Here is a 17,987-nt window from a genome sequence, read left to right as displayed (position 1 = left end):
CTCCGGGATGGCATGAGAAATGAGCAAAGTTCTGAACTGAATACTTAAGAAATGAAGCACTTGACAAAAACAAGACGTGAATTTGAACAGCAATAACTTTGGGTTATCACCAGTGTCAAGTTGAATCTATATATGTATTCATATATTATATATATCTCTTTCTTTAGAAATGCAACCTTTACAGCTGATTTTTAAAAAGCTAATAGAAAAGTAGAAACTGACAATTATTTTCACACGTTTTCCCCCACCCCCAATGAAGCCCTGTTAGGATGTAGCAATCACATGAAGATGAGGCTTGTCAATTCCTCTATAAATTCTTTGGTTCTGTGGCTTGGGAGAGGATGTGTCACCAAGACCTCTACCCCTGACCCTCACTCCCCTTCCCTCCCCTGATGATGAGACTCTGAACATAGAAGGAACCAAGACTAAGGATTAAGCATAGAATGTTCAAGTGACAATATTATTCCCCATGCTCTGCCGAGCAGAGAGGAGAACTGTTCAGTATCCCAACATCTTAAACTTGGATTCCATGGAACCTTTTGAGAGATTCCATGTTGGGTAGAAAGCCATAAAACAAAATGATAGGGAAACAATAAAATCAAACAAATGACCTTTTCCTTTCGTTGCTCAGAAACAAAATTGATTACCTTTACACAGATCAATGGCGCTATTAGTATTTAAGCCAGGCAAGAGGAGATAATGAACTGAAACAAAGGTGTGAGAAATCCTCATCTTTGGTATTGTAGCTGTTGAGGTTTCTGTTGCTCTGTTCCGTGTTCTTTTGAAAAACTGCATAGGCACAAATTAAAGACAATCTTCAACTTTAAGATTACCGCATGAGTTGTCAAATGAAGCAGCAGCCACGAAGGCTTTTCCTTATTTCTCTTCCTGTGTCAACCCTTTCTTTAAAATCTGCTTCCAAAAAATGTCCCAAGAGGTCTGTTTGAACACAGTGTGTCTCGCTGTTTTTCTGTTTCTGGTTTTTTTTTTTTTTTCATTTCTGGCGTGCTTCCTTCTCGTTGGTGGTGATTTTCAGTGATTTACGTTTTTATTTATTTATTCATTTTAATGGGACAGTTTTGTTTGTTGCAGAAGTAGGTGCAGAAAAAGTTTCTTTGGTTTCGATTAAGCAATTCATAAAAAAGTCAGTCTCAAGTGTCTGTAAAGAATCATTGCAGTGTTTGGCTTGCTTTGAACACCCCCGTGGTGCCCACCTAGGGCCATTCACTGGTAAATATGCACATGGTGACCTTTGCAATCTCCCAGGGTTCTGTGGGCACTCTTCCATTTGCCGTGGGAAGGTGACAGCCAGGAACCAGAGAGCCACTCGCTGGGTGGCTTGGCTAACATCCTTGGTGTAGCCGGTCCACTCAGCCCGATGATGAACCAAATGCAAGAGCTGAATGCCATTCGGAGTTGCAGAGGTTTTCTGACTTCTAAGAAGTAATCACAGTATTTTTCAGGCTAGAAAATGGCAAGTAATAAATGTCTTTGGTTTGCAGTATTCTGCTTCTTTGGTGTGCTGTGTTTTCTCCAGATTTATTCAGCTGTTTTGCTAGATTATTCAACAATGGAAGAGATTCAGGACTAGATGACGGTTATGAGTAACACGTATGGTGGTTTGAATTATTTATTTTTTCCTTGCTATGAAACACTGAAAACGTCCCTACCAATGGGATGGACAAGGGAACAACCCAAATCTGAAAGAGCAAGAATGTATTATGTGGTGGTCATAATGCACAATAGGAGGAACCAGGTGACAGATAACCAAGAAGGATACATTTATGATCTAAAAAAATCTAGATCTTTTAAAATGCTGCATTTGCTCCGTGTACTGTAACAGTTAAATTGGCCTCCTGAGTGTGCGTCTGCATTATGTACAAACAGAATTTGTAACAAACTGCAAAATGTGCTTGAAGCCATATTCCCAATGATTCCCTCATGACTTCCTAATTGATGTCTTGAAAATCGAGATGCGGTGAATCCAGAACCTTCCTTACTTCTCTGTTTATCTTCGTTGTGCTTGATACTTTGAGCTCAAGTGAACTGATCTGGTTTTTTTTGATGGATCCAAGACCACGTGAGATTTCCAGGAGGTAAGGAAAAGAAAATTGTAAACTGGATCAACTTAAAGCTTTCTAAACCATTCAATGAAAAAGATGCCTGAGTTGGAAAAACAGGTCCTCGGATTCTTTTTTTTTAACTTCCATATTTAAAACTTGTGCTCAGTAATTGTCATTCTGATTTTTTTTATGTTATGGCTGTGAACGTTGGTGAACTATGGTATGATGAGGCTAAGCACTTGGAAAGCAAATGAGGTCATTCAAAGTCCCACTATTACTCATGGGAACTTTGACTGCAAGAGGTTGACAGGACTCAAAGTGGGACCGTTGACATTCTAAGCAATCCTGAGCTTGACTGACACCACACTGAAACTGACTTGCTGCAGAAAGGCCCCATTTGGGTTTCTGAGGTGCTTAGCACACTCGCTCAGAGGACAATGTCCGGTTCAAAGAGATTAGTTTTCAGCTTGCACTTGGACTCCATAGCCATTAAAAACCAACGAACAAAAAGAACACCTGGCCTATGATTACAGCTAGAATAGAATTTTCTTTTCAAGAGAATTGTGCTTTCAAATCACCAGTGAAGGGCCCCAGCTAAGAATCCAGCGTCGTTTTCCTTTGCATTCTCTTTTGGTGTCTGTTGTCCTCATTTGGAGGTGACTTGTGCCCAACTGAGAGTCCTTCCATCACGCTTTGGTACAGGTGCCGGAGGTGGACGAGGAGCCCCCTGTGCTCAGATCGTCCTGCCACTTCTCCAGGCTGCGGCGCCGGGCATTCATGAAGAAGTTGCTGACGGTCGTGAGCTCCAGGCCCAGCTGCTGGGAAATGGTGATCTGCATCTCCTTGGATGGGCGTTTGTTCTCCTTGAAGATGGCGAAGAGCGTTCGGCGTTGGAGGTCGGTGAACACCAGGCGGGATTTCTTCTGGGAATTGTTCCTGTCTTTGTTTGGTTCTTGCTCTTTGCGTTTGCACGCTTGAAGGGGAAGAGAAGAAGGAGAGAGTCAGTGCGAGCGTGAGAACCGGCACCCGAGAACGTGATCCATTGAGAACATTGACAAAGTCAATGGGGATGTAAAGTCAAAGGGGATGTAAACCGTTAAACTTTATTGTGCAAATTGCCCAGCTGTCAATAACCAGCCTTCCCAGTTCATCTACAGGTGATGGAAAGCATCGGTTAGTGGGGGAAGGGAGAAAGGAGGAAAGAGCAGGGCTGTTTACACAGTCTGGTTTTGAACCAAACGCCCTTGCTTTCTCTTTCACTCCCTAGCCCCCACTCCCACCCCCACCTCCTTTATCTGTGAAATCAGGTGCTCTGAAGGGATCAATGACTTCCCCAGGGGGAAGCCTTGTTACTAAGTTCCTCTTTTATAGTCACCCGCTAGAATTGTTTACAGATTAGCCACAATGACTTTCTGGAGTCAAAACTTAAAAGTGCGTAATTTCTCAGAATCAAAGCTTCCACCCTCGCGACTCAAAAAATCGTTAACAGAATGAAATTAGAAGTGACAGAGTGATGGTATCATCCCGACCCCAAATCCCCTTCTTCTAGACTTTAGAGAAAAAAAAAAAATCAAACAGGGAGGGAAAGACTGTGAAAAAATTGGTTTAACCAGTTTTAATTTGGCTGGTCTGAAGTGAAGCCAATATAAGAAGACCAGGGCTGAGGTTGGCAAAAGAACTCAAATTTACAGTGGATTATTTTATGGCCCTAGATGTGTCAATCAGTAGATGCAGAGTCTCTGATTCAGTAGATGGGTATCCACATCTGGGGTGCCATATGCAGCCAGGACATTAATTTATGTGTCACTACCTCTGCCTTACCCTACAAGTTTCTAGAAGGCAGGGATCAGGTCTGTGTGATATTTCCGACTGGCTCTTTTTGGAGCCACGGACATAAATGAATGCTTGGGATGTTGATGACAAGTGGTGTCTTGACTCTTTCAGAAATTTGCACACTTCACAGACAGATTGGGTCTCAGAAAAGTCACTTTTAAGGGCTAAATAATATTGTGCATACAAATCACAAATTTAAACATGGGAACATGTGCTAAAATCACTGGACAGAAACCACAGCTCATCCAGGGGTTTTGTGCCGCCTCAACAGAGCTAATCCAGGAAAGGCGAGGAGGGAGCAGAGGGCCGGCTTTGAGCATCCTTCCCTGGATCAAATCCTACTGGACATTCCGGCCCCAGGTTGAGAATTTCTTTGTACTCAACTGACATTCCCCTAAGGCTAGCAGTCTGGAGTGCTGTCTGGAAGCCTTTTCATACTTCTCAAAGCCCTGATTTGTGAGTTTTGCTTCTGAGCTTTGGGTCAGGCCATTTTCTACTCTTTGCATTCTGCAGGGACCATTCGGTATAGTGGGGCCGCTGGCTGCAGTTTGAGTATCAGGGGAACATCCTTCAAACTGATGGGTCTTTGGATTTAACCTAAGGACCCACACTCATAGAAAAGATATTCTGGAAGCTGAACTTCCCCCTACCCAACTGGCCATCCTCCCTGGTGGATGCTATCTGCCATAAAGGATCACTCCTGAAATAAGTGAAAAGCTATGATAAAAAGGGCAGGAGCCGGAGAACCCTCAAAAAGGAACACTGTTGGGCTATGTCAGCTTTGCTAAACCCTCTCTTCCTGATTTTTCCTTCTCTCATTTCTAAAAGTAAACATATTACCTTTGACAATTAAACACAACACACACATACACACCTATAAAAACAATATGTTTCCATCCAAAACCCCATTCTCTTGGGAGGTTTGGATGTTTTCAGATAAGGGGCGCTTCCCCCGAAATGGGAACTCAGAGAGAAAGGGCTGAAACGGCTTACAGTCACCCTTCTCCCACAGGAATTTCCCGGTAATGATTTCTTCTTTGATTATCCCTGGGAGGATCTTACACTTTTGTTGGAGTTTTGGATATTTACCATAACCTCATCTGTTGACTTCCTCTCTCTAGTGCAATCCTCTACAACAGCGCTTCTAGAGTTCAAGGTGCACAGGGATCATCTGGAGAGCTTGCTCAAATGCAGATTCTGAGGCAGTCAACCCAGGCGGGGCCCGAGAACCTGCATTTCTAACGAGCCCCCAGGTGATGCAGCTGCTGCTGGCCCATATGCTTTGGTTTGACTCGCAAGCATCTACCTGATTTCTAAAATCTCAGAGGAGCACCCTGATGGAATGGAATGTTCTGGAACCAGACGCCTGGATTCTCTCACCTGCGTTCCTTCACCTACAAGACTTGGGACCTCGGTAAATGACTTAACCTTTCAGTGCCCCGTCTTCCTCATCTGCATAATGGAAATAAGGTGCTCACCTCTGTAGAGGCTTACGTGAAGCGAAGTGTGTGAACGCTCCCTCCCCACCGTCCCTCTGGCTGCATAACCCCAGGAATCCTGAGGAAGATAAGCAGCACAATTATTCTCATTTTAAAATGAAATAAATGGAGACCTGAGGGTGTAAGCGATTGACCTGAGGTCACATTCCAAGTTGGCTGCAGACCCAAGGCAAGAATCCAGCCCTTGGGTCTGTCCATCTTTCTCCCCTACAGAAATGGCACCCACGCCATTGGCACCTTAGAGGGACTCTATCTGCACAGTAGCCTCGGAGGTTCTACCCCCCCAGAGATTCTGACTTTCACCTGGAGGGGCAGTGTTCTGGAATCTGGGGAGATATTGAATATAGTTCCCTGTGCTGTACAGTAGGTCCTTGTTCTTTATTTTATATACAGTAGTGTGCATATGTTAATCCCAAACTCCTAATTTATCTCTCCCTCCCCATCCCCTGCTATCCCCTTTGGTAACCGTAAGTTTGTTTTCTACGTCTGTGAGTCCATTTTTTGTTTGTAAATAAGTTCATCTGTATCATTTTTTAGATTCCACATATAAGTGATATCATATATTTGTCTTTCTCTGTCTGACTTACTTCACTTAATATGATAATCTCTAGGTCCATCCATGTTGCTACAGATGGCATTATTTCATTCTTTTTATGGCTGAGTAGTATTCCATTGTGTGTGTGTGTGTGTCTGTGCGTGTGTCTGTGTATGTACCACATCTTCTTTATCCATTAATCTGTCAATGGATATTTATGTTGCTTCCACGTCTTGGCTATGGTAAATAGTGTTGCTATGAACATTGGGGTGCATGTATCTTTTCAAATTAAGAGTTTTCTCTGGATATATGCCCAGGAGTGGGGTTTCAGGGTCATATGGTAGCTCTGTTTTTAGTTGTTGTTTTTTTTTTTTAATTTTTGGCATGGGGGATCCTAGGTCCCCGACCAGAGATCGAACCCACACCCCCTGCATTGGAAGCGTGGAGTCTTAACCACTGGATTGCCAGGAAGTCCTATTTTTAGTTTTTTAAGGAACCTCCATACTGTTCTCCATAGTGGCTCCACCACTTTACATTCCCGGCAAAAGAGTAGGAGGGTTCCCTTTTCTCCACACCCTCTCCAGCATTTATTATTTGTAGACTCTTTAATGATGGTCCTTCTGACTGGTGTGGTGGTGTATTTGCACTTTTAATAGGGAGTTTAGACAGTATTGATGCAGGTCCATGTTGGCCTGTCAGGTTATATTTGAAGATATATCTACATATGATTTAAGAAACAAATGTTAAAAGTTTAACGTTCAGCAACCTGCAAAGAGAGAACAGATCATCAGATCCTGTGTATGCCTTCCCAACAGCGCTCCAAAGCCAACAGACTCTACGCCAACAAATGCAAAGCTGTAGCCTGTGGTCTGCCAATGTATGGCAAGTCCAAAAGCCCAAAATAATGAGGCTGCAGGTACATAACCTGCCCCAAGTCCTCACTTGAGCTGGCAGTTGCCACCTCATGATTCTTACAAAAGCAGTTAGTCAGGAGCTGAAGGAAAATACAAACAAGAGGGCAAACACCTGCTTTGAAAGTCTAAGAAAAAGTAGACAGATTGAATGATGTCTGGAAGCTGGCAGGAAGGTGGGAACCTCAGAATTTCTCAGACAAAGTGTGAAGCTAGCTTTGCCCAGAGGCACAGTCAGAGTGTAAATGGTTTTGGTGTTAGAACATTACACGCTACAAATGCCCATTTCAAAACAGCTAGGGAAATGCCAAGTAGCTCCCTACAGCCCAGGAATGTGTGTTAGAAACCCAACAGACGGTGTTCATCAGTGGTGTGGATGGAGTGAGTTCCTGCCACTCACGATAAACTCTGCTCCAGGAGGGTGAGAGGTTAGCCCAGACTCCTGCAGGCACTGGGATCTGCTTCTCTTCCCTCTTCTAGAAAGGAAGCAGGGAGGGTGTACCACGGGGAGATGTGTGTGTGCTGCCTGACGGGAAGAGAGAGAAATCCCTCATTCTCCATCTTCCTTCCTCTCCTGGGGAAGTGGTCCCTGTGTGGGTCATGGAGGTTTGAGGGCTCATTTCTATTTCAAAGACAGGGAGAAATCATTTGCTTTTGCCCACAATGAGGCTACCTACTGGGGCTACAGTGCCTTTTCCCTCTTTTTGGGGGCAAGAACAATATCAGCTCAGATGGAGGAGGGTGCCTGTCCCGCGTGGACCAGGACCTGGGACTGGCAGGTATATACAGATAGAGGCATCTGTGATTAGTAACAGAGGTGACAGCTACTGCCTAAGTAGGGTCCTGGGTAGACAAATTTTTCAAACCACTGGGTTCCCAGGGTGAAATAATAAGAAGGGAAGCCCTGGTTCAAGGCACAAGCCTTCCCCGAGATCGTGAGATGCCAATTCACCTTTTCCCAGGTGGCCACCCTCAGAGGGTCAGAGATGAAAGTGCATCTCCAAGCATGCGCCACTTCCCTGGAGCTGATCTTCCTAAACCAGGAGAGAAGGAAGAACTTCTCTCTACCACTGGCCCGTTCTCTCTGCTCTGCACACGGTCAGGCTGCTCCTGGGTATTCTCAGGAGCCCAGCTGTCCTCGGGCGCCCAGGGGAACTGGCCACAGCGCTGTCCAGCGCCCGCACATGGGCAGCACGAAGGCGCGCTCCGTCAGGCACGTGGCAAGGTTGTAAAGCCAGAAGTCATTCCCATCAGGAGGGGTCTCAAAGGGAGGTGAGGCAGGGTGAGGGGCGGTACCAGAGACTCAAAAAATAATATTAAGGAGGCCACGAAAAGCAATGCGCCACCCCGGGGAGGGCCCTGGCGCCGACCACAGAGGGCAGTGGCTGTGTCGTTTCTCTGATGGAAAAGCCTCATTTTCACCCACCCCTAATTTTCCTTCTTGGGACGAAGGTCTTTGGTATTTGCCTGCTAGGGGTGGAGAGCTTTGGGAAGCCAGGGCCTGAGCCGTGGGGAGGGGAAGGGAGGCAGGCTGGGAGGGAGGAGCAAAGCTGGGGAGGGCCGCCACCTCGCCGCCGCCTGCCTGGTTTTCGCCTCAGTCTCCTCTGGGAGGGCCCATGCCTAGACCCGGCCGGGCGGAGCGACCTCGGCTGTGAGTGTCTGCAGGGTCAGGGTGGGTGGGAACGAGCTGGCTCTGCGAGGCAGATCCAGGCCGGGGGTCATCCTGGACCCACGCTTCGCCTTAACGCCTGGTTCCACAGCTGCAGGGGCTTCAGCTCTTCAAGGCCCCTGCGCGTCTTCTTCCGCCCATAACTCCATCCTCACGCCTGAGTCACGGAACGTCGGCGCTCCTGTCGGGTCTGGGGTTGTCGGTTTCACGTGGGGAGCTAGAGGTCAGCGAGGTGGGCCTGAGAGGCAGGCAAGGTCTGGACCCCCATGAGCACTTTCTCTCTTTATTTTTATTTTATTTTTTTATTTTTGGCTGTACCCCGTGGCATGCGGGATCTTAGTTCCCCGACCAGGGATCGAACCCGTGCCCCCTGCATCGGCGCGTCTTAACTACTGGACCGCCGCGGAAGTCCCAGCACTTTCCACAAGCTCTTTGAGGGGAACGTGGGGCAGAGGTGTGGATTCCCATTTTGCAGTTGGTGAAGGTTCAGTGACTTGTTTAGGGTGACACGACTAGCGCCGGGGCTGAGACGTTGGCCTGGAAACCCCTTCCCAGCCTCCCTCGGTCCTGAGGGGCCGGAGAAGCAAGAGGCACCCAACACCGGCCCGACTCCCGGGTCCTCCCTGCTCTGGAGCTGAAACTACCCACGCTACTGGGATTTTGCCCCAAGAATTCAGGTCCCTGTTGAACAACTTTTGCTGTATTGGGATGAAACGCTCCCATTTGTTTTTGGAGAATGCGGCCCCATCTCATGATTTGCTACAGAGTTACAAGTACCGGAAGGGTCCCTCGGGCTCCTGTCAACAAACTGACAGGAAAGGAAAATGTCTCATGGAAATGAATTACAGACTTGAAACAAAAGCCTTTGTAGTTTTATTTTTCTTGAGGTAACTGACGCGGGGAGAAGACTAAAATGGATGAGGGCAGGGCAGTTTCCATCCAACCTAAGTTCAAATTCAGCTCTGCCATTCACTAGCCGTGTGACCCGGGTATGATCACTGGGCCTCCCTCTCCCTTGTGGTGACTGGACCAGAAATGATTGCCAGGTCCATTCCATCCTTCGGATGGATTTGCCCTCCATGGTCCTCTCCCTCTGCCTGGTACCGTACAAATGCTGTCTTCCTCAGTGACATCTCCTCCAGGGGTCAGAAGAATTAAGGACATCGTTGGCTGTGAACCTGCAAGCCGTTATACACAATCCACTCTGCCTCTCAAGTCCCATGTTGGGCAGGTGCCTCTTTGGGGGATACTTACCCCACCTGCCTTAGTGGGAAATGGAATCAGGGCTTTTCTTTCCTTCCGGACTTGAAGCTTCTGTATCTTTAACCTCCAGGACCGCCTCGCAGGGGTCATGAATGATCTGCTGGTGAAGGTGGCCTGAGTAGGTGCCGAGTGTGAGTTAGCGGCAGGTCAGTCGTGGTACAATGTGGTGTCGAGCTCTGGAAACGTCGGCCCCCTTTGGCTTGTCCTCTCATCTCTGATCTTGCCGATTTGTTTGCTCTCCACTGGTTGTCTCTTTCTCATGAGCTTTCTGGCCTGTCCCCGTCCTCCAGGAATCCAGCGGCCCTTCCCTCTTCTGCCCCCGTGCTCCCCTTCCTCCCCGCTCCTGCCCCCCAGCTCCACGCTCCTCCTCCCCCACAGCCCAGCATCACCTCCCGTGTCGACCAGTTAGCCCTGGTGTCCTGCGGAAATGGACTTCCTTCCAACCCTCCTCCCTGGAAACCACAAACACACAGGACGAAGAGAGGTGCTTGCAGAGACCCGTGGGGAGGTGAGGGGCCGAGCCCCCGCAGAGGAGGGGAACTCCGGCTCCACGAACATGATACCATGTCCGGGGACGCTCGCGGATGGGCAACGGAAAGCCACCCTCCAAGAGGTATCTGCAAGAAGCGCCCAAGTCTCAGGTGTAGGCCTAGAAGAATCTTTCTCAGTGTGGTTTCTGCCCCCAGGCTGGCTGCCCCGCCCCCAGTCTCCCCTCCTGTGCTGGCTGATGCTCAAAGCCTCCTGCTTCAGCTTCATCCGGTCAGTGGAAGGCTTAACCCCTGCCAGACTGACTGCACCCCTTCCCCTTTGGAAGGGGGCCCCTCCGCAGTCATTCTGTACAACGTCCTCAGTACACATGAGAAACGGCTCTGAGCGCAGGCTTGGAGATGGGGGAGCTGAGGCTTCCAGGAAGCAGGTGCCCCCAAGGAAGCCAGGCAGCCCCACAGTGGGAACTGAGGCTGACTAAGTGCAAAATTGGCCCCAATTCTTCTCCTCCCACCATCCCTATCTCCTGCAATGTCACTCTGCAGCTCCCCCCACCCCAGCACGGGATGGAGTTTGTCTGTCTTTCCTGGATCTGGGCTGGTCTGGCGATTTGCTTTGGCCAACTGAATGTGGCAGAAGGGACAGCCCAGGCCTCGAGAAGCCGAGTGCTTTGTTCACGCTCTTGGAGCTCTGGCCACCACACGACTAGCCCAGGCCAGCCTGGGTCAGCCCACCCCAGCTGCCCCAGCAGCTGACTGCAGCGAGCCCAGCTGAGACCCCTCAAGCGTGGCCTGGACCAGCAGAACTGCCCAGCTGACCCGTAGACTCCTGAGCAAAAATAAACATTCATGGCTTTATGCCACCGGTTTTGTGGTTCTGTGTTATGTGGCATTCCTGTGGTGATATCCAGCTGACAAAGAAGCAAAGAACAGCTGTTGCCTTCCTGCCCAGGCAGGGAGTCAAATGTAGGGTAAGAAATCTCAGCATATGAAGTCATGACCTGGTTTCAAATTCCACGTTGGCTACTTATCAGCTGCATGACCTTGAGCCTCAGTTTCCTCATCTATAAAGTAGGGATACTAATGCAAACCCCTCTGGATATCAAGGGGCTAGCTGTAATGTTAGCGTGCACAGTAGGTGCTCAGTAAATGTAAATATCCTTCCTTCCATCATAGAGAAAGAAGAAAGAGGAAGGGGGGTGAGAAAGTGAGGTTAAGAATTCATAGTCTGAAATGATTTGCCAAGACTTACTCAACGGTAGATGAACTGTCCAGAGGGCTTATAGCAAACAAAAGGTTAAAGATTTTTGTTTTCCTTGTGAAGCTGTCTCAGAGCCAATTCCCAGCCTCGTAGAAAAGGTAAGACTATGATGTGTTTTTACATACGTGTCAGAGATCCTAATAGGTTTTGGACCCCTGGTGTTTCCTAACATCACTAATTTATGTCCAAATACATTCTACATACGATGGGTATTGTTAGCCCCTAATAAATAATGCAGACATGCTCTACTCTCCTTGCATTCAGTGAATACTTTCCCTGAATTGTTCAATGTGATCTTGCCAGGGCACCGGGTGGGGTGGGGAAGGAAGTCATCGGGGTGTGCATTTTTCAGCGTGGTCACTTAACCTCCGAGTATATGGGTTTGAAAACGATGCCGAAGGAGAATCGTTTCCAGCTTTCAGCTGGAAAGCCTAAAGCTGCCAGTCTTCCAAGGGCTGTGCAGAGCGGGAGAGTAACCCGCTCCAGCAACAAGGGCACACCCACAGGGGCTGGAGTCGGGTTGGAAAGGTCAACTGAGGCAACCAACTGGGTTATGCTGGAAAAATCAATTACAAAAGTAAGGTCGTATTTGTACCTCCAGCCTTGTTCAGAGAATCCTGTGGGGTTTTGAGGTAAGAAGAGGGAAATCAACTCCTTTTACTTCCCTTTGTTACTGTCAGGATGGGAGGAGTGATGGCATCCAGGAAGCTCCCTTCCTCTGGAACTAATTTGCATATTCAAGAGCTTTTAAAATAATAACAGCATCCCTTGCATTCAAATAGGGAAGCAAGAATAGAAGAGTTGCATACTCTGATAGTACATATTTAATGTTCGGAAAGCCATCAGTGCTGAACAATGCCATCAATGCAGGCTTCTCGGGCCAGCAAAGGGAGAGGTGCTGGCACACTGCTACAGGGACCTGGAGAGGAGGGGTGTGACACACAGGACTTGGGGCTCAGGCTCTGAGCACTGGCCACTAAGGCCAGAGGGTGGCACACCCATCACTCACCGGGGAGGCGGGAGGGCTTGATGAAGGGAGAGGGGCTGCAAAGGACAAGATCTTTTCATCGTCATTTGATTATCTTGTGCTCTTTAAAATTTGGAAACTATAAGTAGTTTGCAGTTAGATGCTTTACAGTTTTCCCTGCTTCTCTTTGATTCCTGACCTTATTATTGAACGCCACCTTGGTCCAGATGGTCACAGAGCCGGTAGGGTGAACTTGGCCCCTGAGAGCTAAACTCCAACTTCCCTCTTGTTTCTCCAAACATCCCTGGCCTGAGTCAAACGGGAAACTTAATGGCTTTGTCTCCAGGTTGGAGCTGGCTTTTCTCACAGACCAGATGCCCATCGCTCAGGCAGCAGAGCCAGTGACATCCAGACCAGCGTCCATTTGGGTGGCCAAGAGCAGAAACAGGCAAGTTGCACTGCGTGAATGGATTTGGAGTCATTCCCGGTCCCTGGGGTTTTATCCCTCCTTTCACTCCCATCTAACTGGCCTTCCCTGGCGAGAAAAACCTCTAAACCATTTAGTAAATTATCCTGGACAGCCAAGGCACTCTGGGCTGAACAACCCATGTGCCAGTGAGGTAGCTGCTGCCTGGCTTATGAGAACAAATATTACGGTCGGGAGACGCCAGAGCAGGAGGGAAAGAGGAGAGAGGGAAAGGAGAGAGGAGGGAGAAAAAACAGGAGCGCAGGGGACCACGCATGCGTGAGCACACACCCCTCACTCTGGAGGCCCTGGAAGGGGTCGCATCCAAAGTGCAGAAAAGACAGCAACCGCAGGAAGCCTGGCATTGCCCGGAACGCTTGAGCCCCACCTTGGGCTTCACTTCTGACCTGGGGCACGTCTCTGCCCATCTGGGTATCCCTGTGGTGCCCTCTTCCTCCCATTTGGAAATCATGGGTGATAAGTGCTAACTCTCTGCGCTCCCTCAAAACCCCGCCGCCCGTGACTTCACTTGGGTTGGGTTATAAACAGGTTGGTTGTGACAAACCAGCACCTCCCAGGTCTATTTATTGTCACATGAGAGGCAGCCATCCGGTCCCCATTCGCAGTTCCCTTGCCTCAGAGACATCCTCTGAAGAAAACAAGTTTAATTTCCTATCCCTATTTTCCTTCAATACAAAGTCACCGAAGGGGACTCAGCAAATGGGGTCCTTTGATGCCTGAGACTTGCTTATATAGAGGCCCAGTGTGGCCCCAGAGGGCGGATCTCCAGAGGAGGGTCGCCAGGCCTCTGCACCCGAGTTGCCCGCTCCTCCTACTGTCCCTCCCAGCAGGTTCTGCCTGTAGCTGGGGCTCGCTCACCCAGCGTGGATGTGCCTTCTCCTCCTCGGCTTCCCTTTCAGCAGAAACTCTGCGAGTAAAAGGGGAGCCCCAAGGAACAGGTTTCTAACAGCAGATGTTCCAGGCCAGCTGGTAAAACCACCGAGTCCTAGAATGGCAGGACGTTAGAGACCATTTGGTCCTATCCTTTATTTTATTTTATTTTATTTTATTTTATTTTTTAATTTTATTTATTTATTTATTTATGGCTGTGTTGGGTCTTCGTTTCTGTGTGAGGGCTTTCTCTAGTTGCGGCAAGTGGGGGCCACTCTTCATCGCGGTGCGCGGGCCTCTCACTATCGTGGCCTCTCCCGTTGCGGAGCACAGGCTCCAGACGCGCAGGCTCAGCAATTGTGGCTCACGGGCTTAGTCGCTCCGCGGCATGTGGGATCCTCCCAGACCAGGGCTCGAACCCGTGTCCCCTGCATTGGCAGGCAGATTCTCAACCACTGCGCCACCAGGGAAGCCCCCTATCCTTTATTTTAGATATAAGGAGTCTGGGGCTCTTAGAGGTGTCATGATTTGCCCAACGCTGACCACAGGGAGTCAGTGACCGAGCCCTGAGAACCCAGATTCCCTTATTACCAGTTCAGTGGCGTTTTTATTTCCCCCTTGGCTATTAGAATAAATCTTTAGGGGGCACTCAGCCTTTGAAATCACGATTCCTGGTCATCTATTCTGCCTACGAAGAAGCCTGGCAAAGACAGACCTTTAGATCTGCTGCATATCTGTACTGGGCAAGCTATCCAGGAAGCTGTGAGTTGCTAAAACAAATATTTAATTCTGGATAGAACATCTCACTAAAAGTGGTTAGGAGAACCCAGTACAGCCTCTCCTAACTTCCCACTAAAATGATCTCGAAGACCTAGAATAAAAGGTAAAACTCACCGAACTGAACACTAGGACTGCCGTCAACCTGCACGGGGGGCATTTCTGAGGAATTCACACCTAAACACAAGGCCAATGGAATTGAATTGAAAAAATAACACCTGAGTCCTCCAGCTGTTCAGAAATTCAGATTAAGCAGCCATCACTCAACTTGATAGGTGATGCCTTTAAAAACAGCCAGAGTGCTGTCCACTCCCTTCTACCTACTAATTGAGAACTGCAACTCTCAATAAACAATTGGACAAAAAAATTGAGGGTGGGGTGGGTAGAAGAGGGACTCCAGTGGTAGATCGAACCCTGGGAGGTATAGTTTCCAAAGAGTGCTCCAGGTGAGCGTAAGGACAAGAGGAAGCTGGGTTAGGTATATCAATTGGCAATTCAGTGTCGGTCTACAAGGGTGAGTGCACCAACATCCAGAAAGGAGGCTGTGAGGACAACACACACCCTTCCTATTAACTATATCAGGCCTGACTGGGTTTTTCTCATTTGAGTATGAATACATAGGACAGAAGGAAAGAGATGGAAAATACTGGAAAACAGACCACCATCTGAAATCAGAGAAAATTCATCTGAAAATATCTTATAGAAACTTAAAGAACATTTTAGAGAATCATTTGGTCTCTCAAGATAATGCAAAAAGAGATGGCTTCTATGAAACAGGAACAGAAAATGATTAAGAAGAAAACAAGACAGAACTCTATAAATAATAGTAGGTAATAAAAAAAACACAATTAAGATAAGAGATGGGAAAGACAAAAAAAATTCCTGCAGGAAAATGAGAAATACATAGCATTGGAGGAAATTAAGAGCAAAATTGATACCACAGTTGTAACGTTAGTATTTATGCAGTTCAGGTGGTCTTTCCTGCAGGGAAGAACTCTTAGTTATATAATGACTCAAAAAGTGTATCTGTATACTCTTTATGAAAAGAAAACTGAAGACATACTCCAGCTTCCTTGGAATATAGCAAAATTAAAAGCTCAAGAATGTGATACTGTCCTAAAAAAGGACTGGCCAACAGTTCCATGTGGCTATGAATACCCCTGAACATATCCCAAACATCCAAAGGGGTATCATTACATTAACAATCAGCACCTTTTTGGAAAGGCTACACCAAAGAATCTTCAGGAAGGTAGAAGGGTCGGTGCCTCCTTTTGCAACAGGATTTCAATGATGTTTAAAAAGAAATAATTCCATTATTAATGATTTCCATCATTATGTAAACAGCATAGTTTGAAAAAAGGAATTTCTACTGGAAAATTATCTCCCCCTTGTAGAATTTAATACCAGATTCATAAGTGCAGTTAAAGATGATTACATATATGTCAAATTATGAAAAACAAAACAACTAAAAATAAAAACTAGAAGGAACATTTCAATGTGTTAAGTTCCAGGTGAGGCCTGAAAGCACCAGTACCATTCAGTATTATGCTGGAAAAGTATACAATGCAATAAAATAAGAAAAAACAATAAGAAGTGGGAATTTTAAAAGGAATGAAACTAATTGATAAAATGACAAAATTCAACATAAACTGAGTGCTCATGATTTGATGGGCATTTTTGAAGTTGTACTAACTCATTTAATTTTTAAAATCAACCTATGAGGTGGTTTACAATTAATTATCCTGAGTCACAGAGGATTAAGCAAATTACTTAAGATTACATAGAAAGTAATAGAGTTGGGTTTCAAACTCAGGTAGTCAGATTCCAAACTCCTTGTACCTAACAGCTACCCTATCTTGCTTCTCTAGGCAGAAACAGAACCCTCATAAAAATAAGTTAATATGATTTTTTAACCTAGAAAACCCAAAAGCTTCAATACTCAAATTATTAGAATAAGAAAGCTCAATAAGGTGGTCAGTTTTAAGATGAACATACAAACATCAATACTGATTAATATCCATAGAAAATCCAAGATTATACACAGATAAACTATTAGAATGAATATGAGAATTTAGCAAGGTTCCTAGACTCAAGATCCATAGACAAAAATCAACTGTATTTCTACATAACACAACAAACAGAAAACGAAGACGATACCATTTATAATAGGATTAAAACATCAAGCACATAGAAATAAATCTAACAATAGGTATGTAAAACTTTGACAAAGAAAACTATAAACTTTGTTAGAGAAATTAAAAAGTACTAAATAAATGGATTGGAAGATTCAATATTGTAAAAAGTTTAATTCTCTCCATGTTGATCTACAGACCCAACCAAATCTTTAATAAAAATCTCAGCAGATTTCTCTCCTTCCCTTTCTTTCTTCTTTCTTTCCTTTCAGTTTTTGGGATTTGACAAGCTGATTCTAAAATCTATGTGAGGACTTCCCTGGTGGCACAGTGGTTAAGAATCTGCCTGCCAATGCAGGGGACACAGGTTCGAGCCCTGGTCCGGGAAGACTCCACATGCCACAGAGCAACTAAGCCCGTGCGCCACAACTACCGAGCCTGCGCTCTAGAGCCCGCAAGCCACAACTACTGAGCCCGTGTGCCACAACTACTGAAACCTGTGCGCCAAGAGCCCGTGCTCCACAACAAGAGAAGCCACTGCAGTGAGAAGCCCACGCACCGCAATGAAGAGTAACCCCCGCTCGCCACAACTAGAGAAAGCCCGCGTGCAGCAACAGAGACCCAAAGCAGCCATAAGTAAATTAAAAAAAAAAAAAATACAATCAATGTGAGGATGCAAAAAATCAAAGAACAGTCAAGCTATTCTTTTTGGGGTTTTGTTTGTTTGTTTTGGCCACACCACATGGCTTGTGGGATCCTAGTTCCCCAACCAGGGATGGAACCTGGGTTTCCTGCAGTGGAAGTGCAGAGTCCTGACCCCTGGACCGCCAGGGAATTCCCTAGTCAAGCTGTTCTTGATGAAGAAGAGCAAATGGAAGGACTTGCTGTATTAACTATCAAGACCTCTAATAAGACTCTAATTGTGTAGTACTGGGACAAGGATATACAACTAGACCAGTGTAACAGAACAGAAAGCCCACAAACAGATCCATACACCTATGGATATGGGATTTAATGAGAAGATTCGCACGTCCGAACATGAGGAAAGGTATTCTTTCTAATAATGGAGCTAGGGTAATTAGATAGGCATTGGGGCAGGGCTTAATTCTTGGCCCATTACTTCATGTCATACACAAAAAGTAAGTTTTTTATGGATCACAGACCTTAGTGTAAATGGCAAAACAATTAAGCTTTTAGAAAATAATATAGGGTAATATCTTCATAATCTCAAGAAA

At 46.5% G+C, this 17,987-nt stretch overlaps 1 protein-coding gene across 1 annotated transcript in view; it reads right to left on the bottom strand.

Annotated features, from left to right (window-relative positions):
* Positions 1-395: 395 nt before the first annotated feature.
* ONECUT2 (one cut homeobox 2) overlaps positions 396-17,987 on the bottom strand; it is a 41,553-nt gene continuing 23,961 nt past the window's right edge. The window contains 1 exon segment of the mRNA XM_036823952.1: positions 396-3,036. Coding sequence (XP_036679847.1) covers positions 2,750-3,036 — 287 coding nt within the window. The 3' untranslated portion in view covers positions 396-2,749.

The sequence above is a fragment of the Balaenoptera musculus genome, chromosome 14, assembly GCF_009873245.2.
Source record: "Balaenoptera musculus isolate JJ_BM4_2016_0621 chromosome 14, mBalMus1.pri.v3, whole genome shotgun sequence".
In the NCBI taxonomy this organism is placed as follows: Eukaryota; Metazoa; Chordata; class Mammalia; order Artiodactyla; family Balaenopteridae; genus Balaenoptera; species Balaenoptera musculus.
Note: the sequence above shows the minus strand (reverse complement) of the source record. Positions and strands in the feature narration are given on the sequence as shown.